Here is a 16,985-nt window from a genome sequence, read left to right as displayed (position 1 = left end):
TACAAGTCAATATGAATGTGAATTATAAATATTGGGTTTTTTTAAAAGCCTGCAGAAACATACAATTTTCATCTCATAAATGCCGTGCTTACTTTATAATTAGTTCTCAAATTAACTTGGGCCTTAAGGAGGAAGCCTGTTGTAAACCTAAGTAAGAGAAAAGAAAAAAGACTTCCAACACCAAGTATATTATTCCCTCCCAAAACAAACTGAGAAAATAATTGTCATTTTATTGACAGATATGGTGTGGTAACATTATACCCCTAAAGCATATAAAAAATTACTGTCTTGTAAATCAATATTACCTCAATACATTAAAGTTTTAAAAAGTAATTAAGTAATGGTATTTCTGAGATAGCCATGTGTAGTACAAGATATATATCACATTATCAGACAGTATCTTCACTCAGGTCATAAGCAATACTGGTAAATAAACTCTATCTTTTTATAGTGAGTTTCATAAAAATTTCATTCTTTAAAAGAAATATAACTTCTAAAGCACAATATTTTTCTTATTCACTTAATGATAAGTTATTTCTCCAAGTTCTACTCTTTATTTTATTTTGGGGCCACACCTGGCAGTGCTTAAGGATCACTCCTGGTAGTGCTTGGGGTATCTTATGGAGTGTAGGAATCAAACCCTAAGCTTAAGAACAAGCAAGACAAGCAAGTACCCAATCCTCCTACGCACCATACAATTTCTCCAGCCTTTAGGCCTACTCTTTAAACCACTTTTTGAAAAATTCTGTTCTCTTCCTAAATCCCACACAGTCAGTAGTTACTGGGTCACTAATCTTGCATGATTAAAAATGTAGGATGGGCAAGCACAAGAACTAAATGTTACTCAAAACTGCCAAGCTAATAATCTTGACCCTCCAGAGGATAGGTCATGGAAGAGAACTTTTAAGACAATGGTGAAGGGAAAAGTATCTGCCATAGAGCTTGGGGCTGGTGATACTGAGGTAAATTGGGTACAAAGTGAAGGGAAGGGGCCGGTGAGGTGGCGCTAGAGGTAAGGTGTCTGCCTTGCAAGTGCTAGCGGTTTGATCCCCCTGCGTCCCATATGGTCCCCCCCAAGGGGCAATTTCTGAGCGCTTAGCCAGGAGTAACCCTGAGCATCGAACAGGTGTGGCCCGAAAAAACAAAACAAACAAAAAACAAACAAACAAAGTGAAGGGAAGTGAACAATGGTGAAGGGATGAGTGCTAGAATACTCTATTTCTAAAACCTAATCATTAATCACTTTGCTAACATTACAATTCATAGTGATGCAATAAAGAAAATTAAAAAAATAAAGTTTAACCTCTAATATAACTTCAGAAGTATGTATGCTGAAAACTTCAGTTTAAGAACACAGTTTTATACCTCTTATTGTTCAGTACGTGAAAACAATGGAAAAGAAAGACCATCAGGGGTGGGGGGGTGACAGTACAGGGAAGAGATTTGTCTTGCACACAGCCAACTCAGGTTTAATCCCCAGTGTCCCATACAGTCCCCAGAGTCAGCCAAGAGTAATTCTGAGAGAAGAGGAAGTAATTCCTGAGCATTGGCAGCTATTACCCAAAAGCAAAAAAAAAAAAAAATAGGCCATGAGGGGCCAATATGATGAGGGTGGACAGGACCTTTGCCTTTCATGTGGTCAACCTGGGTTCATTCCTCAGTAGCTCAAATTACTCAGGGGTAATTCCTGAATGCAGCAGTGCCAGCTGTGGTCCAAATTCCCCAACCCTCCAAAAAAGGAGGTGTCCAGGGCCCTGAAAGTCCCTCCAAATTAAAGGATAAATTTGGGCAAGCAACAGTAAGCCTATTAGCTGATGAAGTTATCCAAATATATTAGTCTTGATGAACGGCAAGTCAAAATTGTCCCTGAGACATATTTCCTATAAATGTCCATTATCATTATTACTCCACTCCTGGGTCATCTTTGAGTCAGTAAAACAAAAACACTGAGGAGCAAATGAACATCTAAATGGCATTTCATGAAAATCTAAGTCTATTCGGGAGTCTATTTATTTTTAATGATAGAAGGCAAAATTCATACAGCCGGTTTCATAAAATGAGAAGTCCCGAAATAAAAATGCATTGTCCTCGAAAGTTCAGTGATTCAAAATGAAGGCAGCATGCAAACAGAAGTAAAGCTAGTCCAAACAAGAAGCACATTTTGTAAAGAATAGGACCCTGACATATTCTCAATTACCTATTAAGAGGGGATAGGTCAAGTTCAGGTTCTTGCAAAATCGAAAAGAAATAGAATGCCTTTCTTGATTACAGGCAAGACTTGGGGAAGAGGGAGATGGGGGGCGTCAGTAGTGGGAATGTTGCATTGGTGAAGGGGGAGATGTTCTTTTTTATAACTAAAACCCACCTGCAAACATGTTTGTAATCATGGTCCTTAAGTATATTTAAAAAACTTAAAAAAAAAAAGAGAGAGGGGCCAGAGAGGTGGCACAGCAGTAAGGCGTTTGCCTTGCATGTGGCTGACCCAGGAGGGACCCGGTTTGACTCCTGGCACCCATATGGTACCCTAGCCTGTCAGGGGTGATGTCTGAGCGCAGAGCCAGGAGTGGCCCCTAGGCACCGTTGAATGTGGCCCAACAACCAATTAATTAATCAATCAATCAATAAAAATAAACCCACAATGCCAAGTAATAGATACTAAAACATCTATTAATAGGAGCTGAGAACTTAAGAACTGGTCTTTAATAGAAAGTTTCCATGGGGTAGAGGGGCAGGATAGAATGAGGGGGAACACTGTAAAATAAAAAAAATTAAAAAAAAAAGAAAAGAAAACAGCAACCAAAAGGTGTGTCACTTACAACTTAAATCTCCCCAAGACCCACCTTCCTACAAATCTATCACTCTTTGGCTAAACCATTCCATCAAACAGCAAAAGTTCAGTCCCCAGGGATGCAGCTCAGCGACTCTAAGCCAAGGCTACTTTGCTAGAAATAAAGTGGGGGACCGCCCCCTCCCCAGAAGCACCCCCCAACCCTGAAACTAGGGTTTCTCTAGTTGCTCTAACTTCCAGCAGATTTCATCCCGAGCCTGCTGAGTGACCTCGGGACTTCCCCTTTCTGAACCTCATTTTTTCCTCCTTTGCAAATCTGTCATCCGAGGCCCCACAATCCTAGGCCCCATCCAGAGCATAGGCCCGGGAGGAAGCTGGGTTCGGATTTACTTGCAGCAAACAAAACCCAACTTGGAACCAAAGAGATCCTGGAAGGCAGTCCAGGGGGCTGGAGAGGGGTCACCCCTTCCAAGCCAGGCAGGATTCTGCTCTGCACCCCTTCTTCTGCCAGCTTCCCAGGGCGCCCTGAAACGCCCTACCCGGCTCTCCGAACGGGATGGTGTCGGCCCAGGCGCTCGGCTCCTCGTCCTGGATGTCCAGGACCCTGTCGATGGACTTCTGGGCCTGGGACAGGGCCTGCTTGGCGAAGCTGGAGAGCTGCGAGGCGTTGAACCAGCTCATCTCCTCGGTTCCTCAGCCCACAGCGGCGGCAGCAGGACCCCGGCCTCGGGGATCCCCCTCGGAGCAGCCTGGCCCCCTTCTTTCTCGTCTCACTGTCAGTGGGGGGCCATGATCCCCACCCCAAAAGTCGGCCAGGTCCGGAGCCTCAGGTCTTCCCGCACAGCTGACCCACCCGGAGGGGGCGGTGTGCGCATGCGCCAGCTTCTTCCACGTACACAACCACCGGATCCCGGAGACTCAACTTCCTCGGGTGGGCGGGGCTACGTGCCGTCACATCCGGGAGCAGGGGTTGCCCCTGGTTACCGAGGAACGCGGAACTTTTTTTTTTTCTAATTGTGACCTGGTCGGTTACTAGGCCAGAGTGGTGGCGCCAAAGGTAAGGCGTCTACCTAGCGCGCGCTCATAACTAGGACGGACCGCGGTTCGATTCCCCCTGGCGCCCCTTAGGGGGTCCCCCAAGCCAGGAGCGATTTCTGAGCTATGCATAGCCAGGAATAACCCCTGAGCATTACCGGGTATGGCCCAAAAACCAAAAATAAAGAAATAAAAGGAATGGAGTGAGAAAATAAAAAAGGAAATGTTATACATATAAAATAAATTGGCTCAAAAAAAAAAAAAAAGCCTGAGTTTCTAGTTTAGGACTCATGAGTGCACAGACCTAAATCTGAATTCAACTCACCTTGTTGGGGTTTTGGCCACATCCAGTAATACTCAGGGATCATTCTTGACAGTGCTAAGGGACAGTATTTGCTGCTGGAGATCCTACGGGGTGTGCAAGCCAAGTGCCTTATCCCTGTTCTGTCTCTCCTGGACTCTTTACAGAGGCTGAACCCAAAAACCAAAAATTAAGAAAAAAAAATGAATGCTCAGTGCTTTTCATAACTGACCAGCACTGCCCACATTAGGGGTTCAACCTACTAAGAACTAGCACCAGGCCTCAAGAATGGACCAGAAAGGTTAGTTTGGTTTGGACATTTCCTTTTGTTTTTGGGCTCACACCTGGCAGTGCCCAGCGGTCACTCCTGGGTCTGAGCTCAGAAATCACTCCTGGCAGGTTTCAGGGGACCACATGGAATGCTAGGGATCAAACCGGGATCTGCCGCATGGAAGGTAAAAACACCCTACTGCTGTGATACTAGTCAGGCCTCCCCTGGGTTTCACAATTCTCTCACTGTCACAAGTATTTTAAATTTTTTTTTGTTTTGTTTTGTTTTGTTTTTGGTTTTTGAGTCACACCCGGCGGTGCTCAGGGGTTACTCCTGGCTGTCTGCTCAGAAATCGCTCCTGGCAGGCACGGGGAACCATATGGGACACCGGGATTCGAACCAACCACCTTTGGTCCTGAATCAGCTACTTGCAAGGCAAACTCTGCTGTGCTATCTCTCCGGGCCCAAGTATTTTAATATTTAACCAGGTCTGTATTAATTTGGTTTCTTTGAAAAGGAGCTCTAGCTTTAGGTTTGCCTACGAAATACCAGACGTGTGGAAGAGATCAGATCAGCCCTCCTTTAAGTGAAAAGCCTCTTGCACAAATTGCATATAAGAACAAGGGTACAAATCACTTTACATGTCCACATGTCACGCTTCTAACCATCCCGGGAAGTATTAGTACCATCATTTGAAAATAAAACTTAATGGGGGGCCGGAGAGATAGCATGGAGGTAGGGCGTTTGCCTTTCATGCAGGAGGTCATCGGTTCGAATCCCGGCGCCCCATATGGTCCCCTGTGCCTGCCAGGAGCAATTTCTGAGCATGGAGCCAGGAAAAACCCCTGAGCACTGCCGGGTGTGACCCAAAAACCACAAAAAAAAAAAAAAAAAAAAAAAACTTAATGGAATCTCCAGGTTTTTTGATATAGGAAGAAATCAATAGGTGGCCTCATTAATTCAGCTTCACTGAAATTCTCATGAATTTCATATCGCCAGAGCGATAGTATATCAGGTAAAGTTCTTGTCTTGCAGGAGGCTGACCTTAGGTTTGATCCACAGCACCATACATGATCCTCCAAGTCTTGCTAGGAGTGATCCCTGAGCAGTCAAGAGTAATCAAGCTCCGAGCACCTCCAATTGTGGGCTCCACAGGGGAAAAAAATCTACACATATTATAAAGCATTACCCTAGTTTTACCACTGGAAAACTTTTAATAGTATTATCAGCTATGATATCTCAATGAAACTATTTAAAATTGTGTATGGGGGCTGGAGTGATAGCACAGTGGGTAGGGGGTTTGCCTTGTCCATGGTTGATCCAGGTTTGATCCCTGGCATTCCATATGGCCCCAGAGCCGTCCAGGAGAGATTTCTGAGCACAGAGCCAGGAGTAACCTGTGTGCTCACCAGGAGTGAACACTTCAATTGTGCTCATACCTGGGCTGAAGCAGAGGAAGAGTTCTTCTTTAGCTGAACATCTCTGGGAAATCACTTAATTTGTTGGTTGGTTGCTGTTTTTATTTTCCCTCCTACACTTGGCTGTGCCAAAGGATCATTCCTAGTGGGTTCCGGGGGACCATATGGGATGCTAGGGATAGAGCCCATGTTGGCTGCTAACAAGGCAAGCACCCTACTCACTGTACTGTAGCTCTGGCCTCTGGGAGATCACTGTTGTGCTCATACAAGGTTTCATTACAGGCCAACGTGCTTTCACATACCTAGAGGGCTCTAGAGAGCAATTCTCAAAGGGTGGCCCCATGTGCCTCCAGGATATTCCCAGGGGGGGCTACCAGTGAAAAAGAAGTAAATAGGTAATCATAGCAGAAGCAAAGGACAAAACAGAGTGGGGAGCAAGGAAGAACAAAGTTGAAAAAGGACCACAGATAAGAGTTTGAGAAACACAGCTCTAGAGATTTAGAGATCACACACTACGCTGCATCTTGGAGGGCCCCAAACAGCACAACTGCGACAATATGTGGGTAGTACCAAGAATCAAGTCAGTGGCCTTATGACTGCACAGCATGTACCTAAAGGGCCACAGTGATAGTACAGCAGATAGGACACTTACCTTCCACTCGGCTGACCCAGGTTTGATCTCCAGTACCACATATGGCTCAAGTTCTACCAGGAATGATCTCCCCCCACCCCAAGCACAGAACTAGGAGTACAGGGGCCAGAGTGATAGCACAGTGGGTAGGGTGTTTGCCTTACACACAGCAGATCCAGCTTCGATCCCCAGCATCCCATATGATCCCCTGAGCCTGCTAGCAGTGATTTCTGAGTGCAGAGCCAGGGTATGGTTCCCCCTCCCCCCAAAAAATATCAAGTACTCTCTCACTAAGTCCCTCTGGAGACCTTTTGATCAGTAACTTTAAGTAACGCATACATATTTATGCCATGATTCACAATGAAAAATTTTAATTTTTCAACACATTTAAAAATTAATCAAAAGGTGGTTTGTTCGAATCCCGGTGTCCCATATGGTCCCCCGTGCCTGCCAGGAGCTATTTCTGAGCAGACAGCCACGAGTAACCCCTGAGCACTGCTGGGTGTGACCCAAAAACTAAAAAAAAAAAAAAAAAAAAAAGAAAAAAGAAAAACAACCCATTAAAACTTTTGAGGTTAACTTAAACTAGTAAGCATGTGCATGGAACTAGATAAATGTACTTTGCCCTCAATGTTTAAAGAGTTACATAAGTCTAATATCTTTAGATTATATGGTGTGCTGCTAAGAAACAATATGTACTACAACTGGGGATTTGAGGGACAAAGTAATTGTATTGTACATGGGTTCAGTTTTGTTTTTCTTAATGCTCTTTGGCTGAAAGTTCAAGGCTGGGATATCATCGATGGGACTACTGAGAATCCTGTTTATGGGTGATTGGGCCTCCACTGTAACTTTACCCTGTCCTCTTTCTTTGCATCTTTGTTGTCATAATTAAAATAATAAAAAAATAATTAAAAAAAATTAATCAGTAATCAATCACATATCTTTAAAAGCTACCATCTAAGTAGGTTTTGAGGCCACATCAGGCAGTATTTAGGAATAACTGCAGTACTAAGTGGACCATGAGAAGCAGTGATTAAACTAGGGTCAGGCACATGCAAGAAAAGTAACTTAGGGGCCGGAGAGATAACATGGAGGTAAGGCGTTTGCCTTTCATGCAGGAGGTCATCGGTTCGAATCCCGGTGTCTAATATGGTCCCCCGTGCCTGCCAGGAGCAATTTCTGAGCCTGGAGCAAGGAATAACCCCTGAGCACTGCTGGGTATGACCCAAAAACCAAAACAAACAAACAAACAAAAAAAACAAGTAACTTAACTCCAGTCCTGCCATCTAATTTAAAACAATAAGACTGTGTACCATGTACACAGTAACACCAAAAGTAATCTTTATTTTCTGTTGTTGCACTGAAACCATACCTAGCAATACTCAAAGGCCAGGGCCAGAGCCTGAACAATAGTACAGTGGATAGGGTGCTTCCTTGGGACATGACCAATCCCCAGAATCCCATGTGGTCCCTGTGCCCCACCAGAGTAATTCTTGATCCGAGTCAGAAATAACCCGAGAACTGCCAGATGTGGCTCAAAAACTAAAACACAAAGATCTGGGCCACAGCCAGTTGTGGTTGGTGGCTATTTGATGTGAAAGATCAAATGTAAGACAAGTGCTCTATCACTTGAACCATATCTCCACTCCCTACCATACATTTTTCGATGGTTATGTTTGATTTAGTTTGTTTTCTTTTTGGCTCACATCTGGCTGAGTTCAAGGATTACTGGTTGTGAACTCCTGATCACTCATGGAGGAGGATTGGGGAACTATATAGAGTGCTGGAGACCAAACCCAGGTTGGGTGCTTGCTTTGCATGCACTATCCATATACTCTCTAGCCCATATACTTTAACTCCGGTTCCTTAAAACTGCCCCAGTACTTAATGTGCTACACATTTAGAAATTAATATACTACAGAACTATTACAACACCAATGCCTCTTATTTAAAAAAAAACTTCTGAATGGTGCTAAAGCAATAGCACAGTGGGTAGGGCATTTGCCTTGCACGAGGCCAATCCAGATTTGATCCCTGGCATAGAGTCCCTCTATAGTCCCCCAAGTACCACCAGGAATGACCCTTGAGCACAAAGCCTGGAGAGTCCTCAAACTTTTTAAACAGGGGGCCAGTTCACTGTCCCTCAGACCATTGGAGGGTCTGACTATAGTAAAAACAAAACTTATGAACGAATTCTTATGCACACTGCATAGATCTTATTTTGCAATGAAGAAACAAAACAGATACAAATACAACATGTGGCCCGCGGGCCATAGTTTGAGGACCACTGTAACACTGCCAGGTGTGCCCCTCCCCCAAGAAACTTCAGTGTGGGGCAAGAAAGATAGTATAGTAGATAAAGCATTTGTCCAACAAGCATCTGACCTGGATTTAATCCCTGAATGCTCGTTTGTCCTCTGAGCATCACCAGGCTCCCTTAGCTTAAAGAAAAAAAAAAATCCCTAGAAGCATCTGGTGGTTGTTGCCCAAAACAAAACCAAAAAAATATTTACTTTCAGTGATAAAAGTAGATAACATATGATTTTATTAATAAATAGTGCTTAAGCATCAGTGATAACTGTTAAAACATTAAATTCTTTTAAACATTCATATCTTGGGTTCAACGTTGCGGACACTGACCTCTATGGCACTGCAAGTAAACACATAAAAATATTTCCCATTTCCATGCTTAGGTATTAGCTATATTACCATTTACAGATTATTAAGGACAAGGTAATCTTTGCAATAATAAATATTCATTTGAACAGACACCATTAAATGAATATAAATCAAGCAAAAAGTCTGTTCGATATGCTCTAGATCATGTTTTAATGTTGCTATTATTGAAAACTTAATTTTATTTGTTTTAAAAGAACATCTTTCAGATCAGTGCTGCAATGAAAACTGAGAAGTACGTTCTTGGACCATAATAATAAAATTCACACACGACTGCCACAAAATAAGCAATACATTTGCTCGTCATTGTGCTCTCCAGACATCACTTCCAACATTAATGAAAATGCTTACAAGTTCTAACCCCCATATTCAGTCTTTAAGGGAAATTATAAAATTAAAAAAGAATGAATGATCATATTTAAAAAGTCAAATTCTGGCAATGCTAATCCTAAAAATGACATCAATTAAACATCTAAAGCATCCATGAAGCATATTTCTGTGAGTTTTCTATTATACAAATATTTATTTTCCTTAAGAAGTAAAATGAAGTTTGAATAGTATGGTCTGTGGTGTAGTGACATCAGCAACTGCCAGTTCTTGCCCATCGACAAGTCCTAATTCTAAAACAGAAAAGGTGTAATTAATCAAAGAAGAAAATTTTTAGCAAACAGGATAAAAATACAAATACTATAAAGTATTATGGCCTAAAGCCCAGCTCTCTTTAGTAAAAGACAGCCACACTCAGCAGCACTGGGGTTACTCTTGGCTCTGAGCTCAGAAATCGCTCCTGGCAGGCTTGAGGAAACCATGGATGCCAGAGCTCAAACCCGGGTCTGTCCCAGGTCATCTGAGTGCAAGGCAAACACCCTACCACTGTATTATCTCTCTGCCCCCCCAATAAAAGAAACAGTAAATTTATTTCTTAGAACGTTGTCAACATTTTATTAAAAGAACAATATTTCATTGCTTCTAAAAGCACAACTGTATCATTTTAAGAGAAAAATCTAAAAATATTTATTACTTTTACCAAAAAATAAAGAATAAAGTAATCATTAAATATAATAATTTATAGTATCTTTCAGGGAGGGATTGAAGCAATGACGCAGCAGGTAGGGCATTTGCCTTGCACACAAGTAGACTCAGGTTCGACCCCTGTCACCCTTTATAGTCTTCCAAGCACCACCAGGAGTGATCCCTGAGCACAGTGCCTTAGGCACTGCTAGGTGTGGCCCAAAAACAAAGAAATAAGTAAAAAAAAATTAAGCATATTTCAGGGGACTGGAGCACAATAGAACAGTAGGTTGGACACTTAAATGCAATCCTCAGCACCCCATATAATCCCCCAAACCCCTGCCAGGAGTGATCAATGAGCCTAGAGTAAACTCTGAGCACTGCCGTGTGTGAAACATAAACCAAAACCAAAATCAAATCTCTTTCAGAGCTCAGGAAATACTTCCAAGGGCTTAGAGAGCAGGATCTGCATGCCAGAGCACCAGGTTTGATGGGTCCATGGCCAAGCATTATTCCTCCAACTAAGTCACAAACAGCCCTGCAGCACCTATAATAGATGTCACAGAAAAATAAAAATAGAAGCAACAGAACAAATTCTACTAAAGTACCTTTCAATGTCTTGGAGAGATTTGGCCTTGTTCGTTCTTCAATTGAAGTTACTGACTGGAAAACAATATAATTTAAATATACAACAAATTAAATGAAAGTCAACTTTTAATATAAATTTGTTTTTAAAAAGGAACACTAATAACCTGTAAGTAAAGCGTTCTATTTTTCCCTTCTAGTGTGGCTGTGATGGCTGGAGATTTCATCTGCCTAAATTAAAAAATAAATACAAGTATTAAAACAATTCTACTTTTTAAAGATTATAAAAATCACAAAAATTGTTTCCTTGAGATAACGAAAAGTCAAAACACTTACAAAGATGCACTATTAGTTAGGTAATCCAAAACTTCCTGTAGTTTAGCTGATGGCGAAAACTGAATATTTTGAGGAAGCTGACTACAAGCCGGACAGTTGTCCTAAACATATAAAACAACAAATTATCGTAAAAACAGCAACGTATCTTCAGAATGACAAAATCAAAATCAAGTATATTGAAGTCATATCTTCCTTTTGAATTTATTTATACTCTCTAAAACCTATTACTATTTTTATATTATTAGTTTTTCCTAATAATATTTTCCTATATTACTTTGGGACATAATTTTTGTTTCAGGCTACAATAAATAATATGTACAATATGTAAAGTTCTCAAAGTTACAAGATATAGTGAGGATAACTTCATTTCCTATTTCTAAGAAATGGTTAGATTTTAAAATCAAAATATACAAGAAAAAACAAAAAAAATTAAAATATACAAAAATCAAAAACTTTTCACTAATATTACAAACCTTTCTCTCTGCTTCAAATGTGTATGTGTACAGTCCATCCACATCGTTAAATATCAAGTAGTTATTAAGGGGAATATATGCACTATAATAAAAAAGTATACATTTTATTAATTATATTTTAATTAATAACAGTATTTTCTTAATTACATAAAAAATAATGAATCAGGCCAAACATAGATTTTCCCTTTTTTGGGGGGGACACACCCACGATACTCAGGGGTTACTTCTGGCTCTAAACTCAGAATCATTCCTAGCAGTGCTCAGGGATCTATATGGGATGTTGGGGATTGAACCTGGGGCAGTTGCATTCAATACAAGCATCCTACCCACTGTACTTTTGCTCTGGACCCTTAGATTCAAATTGAAAATAAAATCTGGGTTATGTATTCAAATGCCTGCCATACATATGAGACCGTAGATTTGATCCCCAAAACGACACAGAAATTAACTGATCAATAAATAAGAACCATTAGAAAAGCTCCCATACACACTATCCCGCTGCCTGGTTTCTTCCTTTCACACACACAACCCTCCAGAGACTGAGCTATCTAACAAGTAGTTTCTAGTCATATTTGCCTGAGGTCTCTGGAAAAAGCAAGTAACAATCTCTAAGAGTAACAGTCTCCAAAAATGAGTTTGGTGGCCTTCACAAAAACCTCGAAGGGACGCCCATGTCCTTAACTATATGATGAAGAACTGGATAACTATGACTGGCAACTCAATTTTTAGGACTTTCTTAATTGGAGTGTTTTGCCCTGGCTTCTTTTCATTGTACCACATGAAGTTAGTCTAAGGGAGCCTCCTGATCTCCAGACCCCATTCCCCAGCATCCCAATCATCTTCCACTCCATCAGCTACTTTGGTGCCCATACATAAAGTTCAGTATCCCTAAAACCCTATGCAGCAGGTCACTTCTGCTATAGAAACAAACTTTAAAAAAAAAAAAGACATAAGATTAAATAAAATACATTACCACCTAAAATACTACTGTGAAAGATATGTAAGCCAATATGGCCAAAAATAAAATAAAATAAAATACATTACCTTGTAGCTATTTTAAAAACCTCAGTGGCACACACGGCTGAAGAGGGTAAAAATTTAAAGGGGTATCAATTCAATGAATATTAGACATTTAACAGTCTCTCTCTCTCTCTCTCTCTCTCTCTCTCTCTCTCTCTCTCTCTCTCACACACACACACACACACACACACACTTTAATAAGAAATAAAGTAACAGACACATTTTTTTTTCTCTTTCCTCTATTTCTCTCTTCACTCTCCTCTCTCTCTAATTTTAGTTTTTGGACACACCCAGCAATGATCAGGGGTCATGCCTGCGCTGTGCTCAGAAATCACTACCGGCTACGCTTGGGAATTAAATGGGATGCCGGAGAGCAAGCCTGGGTCAGCTATGTACAAGGCTAGTGTCCTGACTGCTGTAATATTACTATCTCATCTCCCCCTCATGTTCTTTTTTTGAATATGTCTTTCTCTCCTTAAATTTCTCTTAACTAAAATTTTCTATTTGGGGCGTAGGAGGGGGAGGCTTGATGGGATGAATATAGACAAACCCAGCACTATCAAGGGCTTATTCCTGGCTCTGCATTCAGAAATCACTCCTGGCTGGATTCAGGGGACTAAATATAATCCCAAGAATCAGAACCAGGTCAGTCGTGTAAAAGTCCTCCCACTGTAATATCAGTCTAGTCCAGTAAATTTTTCTAAATAAAACTTACTTCACTAAAATTCACAAAAATGTTACAGATTCCATATAATCCAAGGAATAATATTACTATTCCTCTATTTATGAGCAGCCTGCTTTACTGATTAAATAAGAAATGGTTCTAAAGGAACAGCAGGCAGGGCATTTGCCTTGCAACAGCTGACCTGGTTCAATCCTGTCGCATCCCAGATGGGCCCCCAAGCCTGCCATGAGTAATTTTGGTACACAGAGCCAAGAGTAACCACTGAACACAGCCAGGTGTGACCCAAAATTGAAAAAAGAAGTGGCTGGTGAGGTGGCGCTAGAGGTAAGGTGTCTGCCTTGCAAGCGCTAGCCAAGGAAGGACCGCAGTTCGATCCCCGGTGACACATATGGTCCCCACAAGCCACGGGCAATTTCTGAGCGCTTAGCCAGGAGTAACCCCTGAGCAAATGGGTGTGGCCCGAAAAAAAAAAAAACAAAAGAAGTGGTGCTAAAATGTTCCCTTACTGCAAAGTGCTTTATCTATGACATATTATAAATCAAAATACAAAGTTCAAGAGCTTTTTCTTTTTTTTTTTTGTTTTTTTTGTTTTTGGGTCACACCTGGCAGCACTCAGGGGTTACTCCTGGCTTTACGCTCAGAAATTGCTCCTGGCCAGCTCAGAGGACCATATGGGATGCCAGGATTTGAACCACAGTCCTTCTGCATACAAGGCAAACACCCCCACCTCCATGCTATCTCTCTAGCCCCAAGATTTTTCAATTTTTGATAATTTAGTTACATTGCCTACTCAAGAAATCAAATTCCTAAAAACACTTTTCAAGATCAAGCAGCAAATTCAGCATTCATACATACTGAATCATACTTAAAACATTAAAAAAAAATTAAATAATGGACTTTTTTTTCTCACCCGCAATGACCGCATTTGTGGAAGCTACTGCAGGAATGATTCGTTTTACCACCCCTAGAAGAAAAATAAAGGCTGATTAAAATATGGTCATATAATTTGTTTAAAAGGTGTTAAGAGAATATCATTATTGGGCCAGAGCGATAGCACAGCAGTGGGGCATTTGCCTAGTACACAGATGATCCAGGACAAGCCTCTGTTCGATCCCCGGCATCCCATATGATCCCCCAACCAGGAGCAATAGTGCATAACCAGGAGTAAATCCTGAGCGTCACTGGGTATGGCCCAAAAAAAAAAAAAAAAAAAAAGAGAGAGAGAATATCATTATTGAATACCATTTTCCACAACTTGATTTTCTTTTTTTTTTTTTACCTTGATTTTCTTTTTCTGTTTTTGTCTTGTTTTGAGACAAAACAAAAAAGCTTTATAGCTTTCCCACCAATCTAGGAAGGGATGCAAGCTACCCTAAGCCACTGAAATTTAGCAGTCCAGTTCTACAGATCCTGGGATCTCTAAAATCCACCACCATACTGGGATCCTCCAAATCTACAGTACTGAGAGTCCAGTAGAAACACACCAAACTAGATAGGAAAATAGAGTGATAGCACAGCAGTAGGGCCTTTGCCTTGCACGCAGCCAACCTGGGACCTCCCCAGGTTCAACCCTCAGCACCCCATATTGTCCCCGAGTCTGCTAGGAGCGATTGCTGAGGGAAGAACCAGGAGTAACCCCTGAGTGCCTCCGGGTGTGCCCCTCGCCCCCAAAAAAAGGTAGGAAAGTAGCACAGAAGCCAAGTAAACTCAATAGAAACAAAAAGGCTTAAGGAGCAACAAAAAGCTTAGAAAACTCTCAGGGATGACTTTAATGATCCCATAGTAAGATATGACAGGTTTCACAAGTTTTCTTTTACTCTTTTTTTTTTTTTTTTTTTGGTTTTTGGGCTACACCCGGCTGTGCTCAGAGGTACTCCTGGCTATCTGCTCAGAAATAGATCCTGGCAGGCACAGGGGACCATGCCGGGATTCGAACCAACCACCTTAGGTTCTGCATGGCTGCTTGCAAGGCAAACACCGCTGTGCTATCTCTCCAGCCCCTCAATATTTTTTTTAATTAATCATTTTCTTGTAACAAGCAATATAACATAAATTGTTTTGTGCCTGCTATGAGGACAAGCTTGGTAAGAGTTTGGGAAAATGGGGACAATAGTATAAGGAAGGTCACACTGGTGATGGACTGGTGTTGGAACATTGAAAGCCCAAACAGTTGCATTCTGAAAACTTGGTAAACCTTTTAACAGTTGTATTCTGATAAACTTTGTAAAACAAAACAAAACTTTGAAAAAAAAAAGTTTCGGGGCGGGCGGTGGCGCTAGAGGTAAGGTGCCTGCCTTGCCTGCGCTAGCCTTGGACGGACCGTGGTTCGATCCCCCGGCGTCCCATATGGTCCCCCAAGTCACGAGCAACTTCTGAGCGTATAGCCAGGAGTAACCCCTGAGCGTCACCGGGTGTGGCCCAAAAACAAACAAACAAACAAACAAAAAACAAAAAAAAAGTTTCTTTTTTAAAGAAGAAAATAAAAGGGGGGTGTCGAGGTGCTAGCCAAGGAAGGACCACGGTTCGATACCCCTGCATCCCATATGGTGCCCCAAGCCAGGGGTGATTTCTGAGCGCTTAGCCAGGAGTAACCCCTGAGCATCAAACGGGTGTGGCCTGAAAAAACAAAAAAAAAAAAAAAAAAAAAAGGAAGAAGAAGAAGAAAACAAAAGAAACAAACAAAAAGAAAAGATAAAATAGTAAATGTCTCAAGTCATGTTGTGTTGAATTAGGAAAACTGGGTTAAGTGCACAAGTTGAGGGATAAGGGAAACGAAGGGAAAATATTCCAAATACGGGGTCAAAGAATATTAGAATTCAAAAGAAGAAATAAATTTGGTATGTGCAAGAATATGAAGCAGGCCAGAATAACACTGTAGGAAAGGATGTATGAATGGAATTTTCAGTTTGATCCTCAGCACAATGTATGGTCCCTGAGTGCCACCAGGAGTAATTCATAGAATAAATCAGGAGACCATTTGGAGTAGCCTTAATTCCTCCCTCCAAAACTAAAATACATAAATGCCTTCTTAAATTACAGTGCCATAAAAGAAAAAGGTAAAATCTAAAATGCTATATAATATTTATATTGAACATGGGGTGTTGTATATGTAAACATTTCAATGAGATTATTATGTTACTGACCCTACCCTGATCAGTGATTGTGCCCTACCCTAAAGTGTGACCTGGCATTCTGCTCCCACCCTAGGGTGGTACCTGATTCTGCTCCCACCATTGGGTGGTACCTGATGCTGGGGTATAAAAGCAACAGTCTGTGGTAGGTGAGGGGCTTTTTTCATGGGGCTGATTCTGGGGCCTTTTGGCTTCAGCCACTTCCACAGAATAAAAGCTGTTTTCTTCAGAAGTCTGACTGCCTGTTAGCTTTCTTCCCACCGCATTCACCTCAGAACCACCGGCTGAACAGGGTAACAGACGCGTGGTCTGAGCTGGAGGAGAAAGGCCTCATCCTCCATCCCTCCATCAGTCAACCCCATCAAGAACAGTATTGCAAGAGGTCACACCCTAGGGTAGGGCACAATCACGATCAGGGTAGGGTCAGTAACATAATAATCTCATTGAAATGTTTACATACACAACAATGCGGGAGTTGGGGCAGTTTGGTTAGTTAGGAACCATACAGTGTAAAGAAAGGGATGAAACATACATCAGCTATGTGTAAGCAAGAACCTTAATACCTACTTTTCCAGCCCCTAGAAAGTTGCATTATTACCTAGAATTGAGAATATAGATGAC

At 41.5% G+C, this 16,985-nt stretch overlaps 2 protein-coding genes across 10 annotated transcripts in view; both read right to left on the bottom strand.

The window, feature by feature from the left end:
* TMF1 (TATA element modulatory factor 1) overlaps positions 1 to 3,507 on the bottom strand; it is a 47,888-nt gene extending 44,381 nt beyond the window's left edge. The window contains exon 1 of the mRNA XM_049777243.1: positions 3,328 to 3,507. Coding sequence (XP_049633200.1) covers positions 3,328 to 3,469 — 142 coding nt within the window. The 5' untranslated portion in view covers positions 3,470 to 3,507. The remainder of the gene's footprint in view (positions 1 to 3,327) is intronic.
* Positions 3,508 to 8,955: 5,448 nt separating this feature from the next.
* Positions 8,956 to 16,985, bottom strand: part of UBA3 (ubiquitin like modifier activating enzyme 3) — a 109,649-nt gene continuing 101,619 nt past the window's right edge. For 4 of the 9 annotated variants that reach the window (XM_049777253.1, XM_049777254.1, XM_049777252.1 and 1 more), the window contains exons 12-18: positions 14,144 to 14,197; positions 12,573 to 12,609; positions 11,529 to 11,610; positions 11,056 to 11,156; positions 10,887 to 10,950; positions 10,743 to 10,797; positions 8,956 to 9,743 (exon numbers count right to left, since the gene is read on the bottom strand). In XM_049777253.1, coding sequence (XP_049633210.1) covers positions 9,655 to 9,743; positions 10,743 to 10,797; positions 10,887 to 10,950; positions 11,056 to 11,156; positions 11,529 to 11,610; positions 12,573 to 12,609; positions 14,144 to 14,197 — 482 coding nt within the window. In that variant the 3' untranslated portion in view covers positions 8,956 to 9,654. The remainder of the gene's footprint in view (positions 9,744 to 10,742; positions 10,798 to 10,886; positions 10,951 to 11,055; positions 11,157 to 11,528; positions 11,611 to 12,572; positions 12,610 to 14,143; positions 14,198 to 16,985) is intronic. The other 5 variants (XM_049777250.1, XM_049777251.1, XM_049777255.1 and 2 more) reach the window with 5 other exon arrangements.

The sequence above is a fragment of the Suncus etruscus genome, chromosome 7 (genome assembly GCF_024139225.1).
Source record: "Suncus etruscus isolate mSunEtr1 chromosome 7, mSunEtr1.pri.cur, whole genome shotgun sequence".
NCBI lineage: Eukaryota > Metazoa > Chordata > Mammalia > Eulipotyphla > Soricidae > Suncus > Suncus etruscus.
The sequence above is the reverse complement of the archived record's forward strand: the minus strand, read 5'-3'. Positions and strand labels throughout refer to the sequence as shown.